At 30.2% G+C, this 6244-nt stretch overlaps 1 protein-coding gene across 1 annotated transcript; it reads right to left on the reverse strand.

Annotated features, from left to right (window-relative positions):
- Positions 1–1097: 1097 nt before the first annotated feature.
- On the reverse strand, positions 1098–3111 carry LOC102586006 (protein ROOT PRIMORDIUM DEFECTIVE 1). The gene has a single exon (XM_006341272.2). It carries the CDS (start codon positions 2734–2736, stop codon positions 1252–1254), a length of 1485 nt encoding a protein of 494 aa, XP_006341334.1. The 5' UTR covers positions 2737–3111; the 3' UTR covers positions 1098–1251.
- Positions 3112–6244: the final 3133 nt, after the last annotated feature.

A 6244-nucleotide genomic window follows, 5' to 3' on the forward strand; every position in this document is an offset into this window, starting at 1 on the left:
AAAAATATGAAAAACAATATACGACTTACGCAAAAAAATTCACAAATAAATAGAGTAACCTTAAATTCAACATTTTTTTTAATTTTTATTTTTTTCCGGTAAATCTCGAAAATGAGTAATTGATTAATAAAAAATAGAAAAAATATGAAAAAAAATATAAAATTACATATTTTTCCTATTTTTTATTAATAAATGACTCATTTTCGGGATTTGCCGAAAAAAATAAAAATTAAAAAAAATTAGTTGAAATTTTTTGAATTTAACGTTACTATATTTTATTTGTGATTTTTTTGGCGTTAATTTTATATATTTTTTCATATTTTTTATTAATCAATTACTCATTTTCGGGATTTACCAAAAAAAATAATATTGAAATTGTTGAATTTAAGGTGACAATTATTTATTTTGTGTAATTTTTGGCATTAATTTATATTTTCCTATTTTTTATTAATCAATACTCATTTTCGGGATTTACCGAAAAAATAAAAATTTAAACAAAATTATTGAAAACGGGTCAGATAGTTTATTTAAAGGGGGGTTGATTTATGGGTCAGATTAGGTGTTTATGGGTTCGTTCGAATTTTTTAGGGGCATAATTGATCCCTTTCCATTTTCATATAAATGTCATGTGGTATTGTCAAAATGATATGACAATTCCATGTGGCATTTAAAGAAATGGAAAATGAGCTGGATATGTCCAGCAGGCCAACTAACGCCCATAAGGGCATATCTAGACGAAAAGTTGGACGGCGAGGGCACGAGTGAGCCAAACTTTAAACGGAGGGTATATCTAGACCTTTTCGAATAGTTTAGAGGCATATTTCGCATTTACCCTTTTTACATTAACTTTTAATTCAGACTGTTTTGAAATTCTTTTAAGGTTTCCATTATCCCCTGAATTAGTTTGGTTCTACCTATGTTTGAGTTATCACTTGTTAAAAAATCTCTTCTGTCCATTTTCCTAATGAAATGATCTCATCAACATACATACCACTCTTCTTTCACTCACTCCCTTTATTCTCTCTCATCTAGTAGCAAAGTTTATAATCTACCAGCTTATTAAAATAAAACAATAGAGAAAAATCCTTGAACACAACTCTTTTATTTTTTGAAATATTATGCACTCAGCCAATGAATAAATATTGTAGGAATTTTAAGAAAATAAAAACCTTCAGAAAACAAATAGGATAAGTACAATCTTTACATATACATACATGTTAACTACAAGTAGCAATCACCAAAATGGAAAGACTACCAAGGTGCTGAATCTCCACCAGTATGCACCTCAGTTGTCCAGAACTGTGTTTCATCTTGGATAGCCCATAATTTAGTGCTTTCATCACAGTCAGAGCCATCATCAAAATCAAAATCTCCATCATCATCAGCATCATCTGTACCATTCCCTGAATTAAAGTCTTCAACTTCAAACAATTTATCTAAACCATCATAGTGTTCAAAGTAGTCATCGTCATCAACTTCACCATCATCACCCGTTTGATTGAAATACTCATTCACATCACCTTTTGCAAAACCTTTCCTTGTTTCTCTTCTCATTTGCTTTCCCTTCCTAACAAGCTCCATCAGGTGATCTTTCATGACCAGCATTTCATCCCTCTCCAAAAGTTTGCCTCTATCATCGTACCCTTCTACCAGAAAGACCGAGTCTCTCTGCCCCTTCTTACTGACATAAAACAACTCAGGGTGCCTTATTAGCATAGCCCTTAATCTGTTTGGCAAACCAAACTCGTTTCTAAAATGTGTTAAGTGATCAACCAAAGTCCTCTTCTCAACCATCATCCCCAAAACTTCTCTCACCACTGCACAAGCCCTCTTCTCAGCATTAATCGACTCTTTATAGAAATCATTCACTCTTGTCTTATAAGGACATACATCCGGTAATTCTTTAAACTTTATAAGGTACTCTTCATGCCGTCTCTTCAAATTTAGTCCCCTTCGAAGTTGTAAATGCTTGAACTTTAATGGCCGATCTACAATCAATCCAAGTGAAACATGGTCAACTTCACGAGACGGTAAAGCATTCGCTAGAGCTAGATCACAAGAAACAAGCTCAAGAGAACGACCATAAGAAGTGTCAACAATCTGAAACTTATCAGGGTAATCATTGCAAAGGCGAGACCTGAAATTAATAGGCAAACCAAGATCAGGCGAAATGTGAACTAGCTTGGACAGCAATAACCTATGATGCGTCGTAAGCATTAGAAGCTTCTGTAACTTAGCAGCCAAGAAAACAGAATGCGCCGATTTCAGTTCGAATTCTTTACGAAGGAGGGCAGCAGCAGGTGGAGTGAGTCGTACACAGAGCTGAGAAAGTGGTTTAGTGGCATTGAAGGGTGTAGGCGGTGTTGGTATAGTGAATAGCTCAAATATTGTTGGATAACGCTGGATCATTGAAAGAATAGAGCGAGGTTTAGGAAGAGTCAAATAGCCGCGGCATTTGGAGAGAACATTGATAGGCATGAAATGCTTTGGTTTTGAAAGTAAGAGTGTTTTAAGCTTGTGTACGAACCTAATATTGTTGTTTTTTACAACATGTTTGTCTAACTTGCGATCTGGAACCAATTTGTGAGGTCCCGGATTAGAGCAAATAACAGAAATGGTGAATTTCTTTCTGCTTTTAGGAGGTAAGAAATCTGATTGCAGTGGGAAAATGCAATTATTGCTTTGGAGTTGGATTTTTACTGGTAAAGTGAGGAGGGTCATTTGCAGGGATGACATGTTGGGGAAAATGATCAAACAGTTGGTGTGCACTCTATAAAAACACCAAATTAATCATAAATTTTTCCAAATAATTGGATGAGGAATTCCCTAATTTGAAGTTACTCAAGATAAGGAGAAGCTTGGAGTAGATGCTGTTAGATTTTGGAACAACTTTTTGCTTTCGCCTAGGCAGATCCTTTCTAAACAAAATGACATTACTGACGTTTTTAAAACGAGAAAGGCTTTCAGATGTTTTTAATTTAATTTATTAGATATGGTTTTTAAATAGTTTTCTTCCACCATTTAAAAATGTCCTTACATCTGCTTGGAAAGTCATTTACATAATTGAATAACTACTACATTTCTTTTTGATTCATCTTCTAAATTTTAGGTTTTAAAAAAGAAGTTAGGTTTTAAAAAGGAAAAAGAGTGGGTAAGTTAGAAAATCGAATAGAAGATGTCAAATAAATCTTGGTTTTTGGTGACAATGACTTAGTCAAAGAGAATTAAATGAAAAATGAACTTGATTAGAGTGATTAAAATTTTTAGGGTGTAGATTAATATTTTGAATATTTTGAAAAGTTATTCCTTTTTTTTTTAATTTCAAATTTTAAACCTTCTCCCTTCGTTCTCTTTTCAAATATCTTTCTCCCTCTTCTTTTTCTTCTTCTTCTTTTTCTCTCTCCAGATTTCTTCCTCCTTGTTTTTTTTTCTTTCATTCTCTATTCCTCCATGTACTACTTCTTCTTCTTCTTCTTCTTCTTCTTTTTCTTTATCGTCTTTGTTGTCGTTATTATTATCATTGATGTTTATCATTTTTAACGCTTCTTTTTTTCTCCTTTTGAACCTATTTGACAAATTATTTTGCTTTGATTTTAGAAATTATAAAGCCATTGGAAAAATTGATAGAAAATCAAGCAATTGTTACAAGTCCGTCATTTATTGCAACATATGATTATTCTGTTGCAACAGATAAGTCAAATGTTGCAACATATGCCTTATTATATGTTGTAACATATGTCTTATATGTTGCAACTGATGTCTTACATGTTGCAACATATAAAACATATGTTGCAACACATAAGACATCAATTGTAACATGTGATTATTCAGTTGCAATAGATATGTCAACTGTTGCAGAGCATTTTTGCAACAAATAATTCATTTGTTGTAATATATGATTATTTTGTTGCAACTAAATTATCTGTTACAACAAATGACTTATTCGATAGGAGTTATCTGTTGCAAAAGAATTAATATATGTTGAATGATGCAACATATATACTCATTTGTTAAATAGGTTGCAACATTTGTTGGAAGCTCCAAAAATGACAGGTTTTTCTACTCTCTTTTTTTTCGTTTTGGATTTTCTTCCTTTTTAGTTAAAAATTGAGATTTTTTTTACCCTTTTACCCCTCATAAATATAATGGACCAAACTGTCAATTTAAAAACTTAAGGGCAACTCCCACACATTTCTAATAAATCCTTAATTACGTAATTGTCATCTATACTCATGATTAAAGCTTATGTCACCGCCATTTAATTTTGACACCTTAATGTCACCCTTAATTCAAAATCCCGGGTAAGTTTGTGGGGTGTCATGGGTCTCTTTAACATTTTAAAAACTTAGGGATAAAATATAAGTTTTAAAAATACAACAAAGTCTCTTATTATATTTATTAAATATTTCACTCTTTTTAAAATTATATATATATATATATATATAGGGTGACATATATATATATACATACACCATTATTTTTGTATCAATACAGTAGTGAATATAATCATTCCATCCTAAGAGGATTCATTTCTTTAAACCTCGGATACTAGAGGAGAATAATTTCTTTAAAGGGGACACTGTACATTCAGTGGGCTCGATTTTGTTCTTTGTGTTTCATTATATTGTTCAAGATTCTCGATATATATTTTTTTACAGTTATTAATTTATGCTTATGATATTAATTGTTGTTTTTGAGTACATATTTTAAATTTTGTTGTTTGTGTTTCTGCAAAGTTATTTTTATTTGTATTTGTTAGTACAGATTAAATAACACACGTTAATTGAGTATTCACGCAAGTTTTTTCTACTGAAATTATTGAATGTACAATAATTTGTTTTCTTAAAGATCTATACTACCATCTCTTGAAGACAAAATTCAAATTTGGTATGTCATTGTAAGGACATAAAAACCTTAAAAACTTTATCGCACCTTGATGTGCGAAGTGAACCAGGAAAAGAAGACAAGAATTAATACACTTTTGACATGGGTTCAAGGATGTGTCGGATGATCTATAGACGAATATGACTAGACTGAAGCCTCTTTTAATCCCAAAGACATAGATAACTACACAATAAAATAATTGCTCATATTCAATATGAAGTATGGACAGATTCACAAGTTTACAACAAGTTGTAAATACTTTTCTTGAAGTAATAAATGTGTTTCTCGACACTGCGATTGGAATAGAAGTGTAGTTTCAAATTGAACTCCATCACTATTGTATGTTGATTTAAAAAAAACACTCAAACAAATTTAATAGTTTTGTATAATATTTTTCTCTTTTAAGTATATATAATAAGTTTAATTGTTGTCCAATATGATACATTCTTTCTTTAATTTTTCATTTTAATAATTTCTTATGATACATTTAAATTATGAACTTTAAAATGATATATATAAAGCAAAATGTAGGGATGAACTTTCTACACGTTAAAATTAGAATATTTATTTACTTTTTTCAAACTTTTTAAATTTATTTATCCATTCAATAATGATTATTTATTTCTTAGAAAATTTAATATCTCATGTTGATATTCATTTGATTCCCAAAAATATCAAATAGTAATACTTCTCGGAAGCAAAAGGATAAATTATAATATTATTAATGTTTGTTACTACTAATCTTATATATAAGATAATATAATGTTTTAGTTTTAATGATTGATAGGTTTAACTATTATTTTTATAAATTCTGAGATACTGAATTTCCGTGCGAGGCGCGAGTAATTTCACTAGTTTATTTAATAATTCATCAATTTTTTTCTCCCTCCTCAACCCTTCTTCTTCCTTATTTTCTTGAGTGCTCAAGGAGTAGGAACATTTTTATTCTCTAATCTTCTTCCCCAAGTCGAAATCTTCATCCTCTTATACTCAGATAAGTTTATTCTTTTTTTTTCGAACAGTTTTAGCTTCATTTAACTATATTTTTTTGTTGCATTTAAGTGTAGTGAATTTAGGATTTTTACAAATATTCGATTGTTCTTGATTAAATTTGTCAAAAAATGATATGTTTTTAGTTCATTTTCTTGATTCTGCACCTTTAATTGCATTTTACTTTGGATAATGGCTAGATGTTTTTTTGAGTTTTTATGTTTATATTGTCTACTAATTTTGAAAAAAAAATGTCTTGTATTTTGATCGATTTTAATGATGTTTTTGTTGATATCTTTTTTATTTTTTCTACGTAAAATTACTGCTACTTGTTTTGCCTGTTTAATTAAAGCACTTTTCTATTTCAGTT

Source organism: Solanum tuberosum, unplaced genomic scaffold (genome assembly GCF_000226075.1).
Source record: "Solanum tuberosum cultivar DM 1-3 516 R44 unplaced genomic scaffold, SolTub_3.0 scf00025, whole genome shotgun sequence".
NCBI lineage: Eukaryota > Viridiplantae > Streptophyta > Magnoliopsida > Solanales > Solanaceae > Solanum > Solanum tuberosum.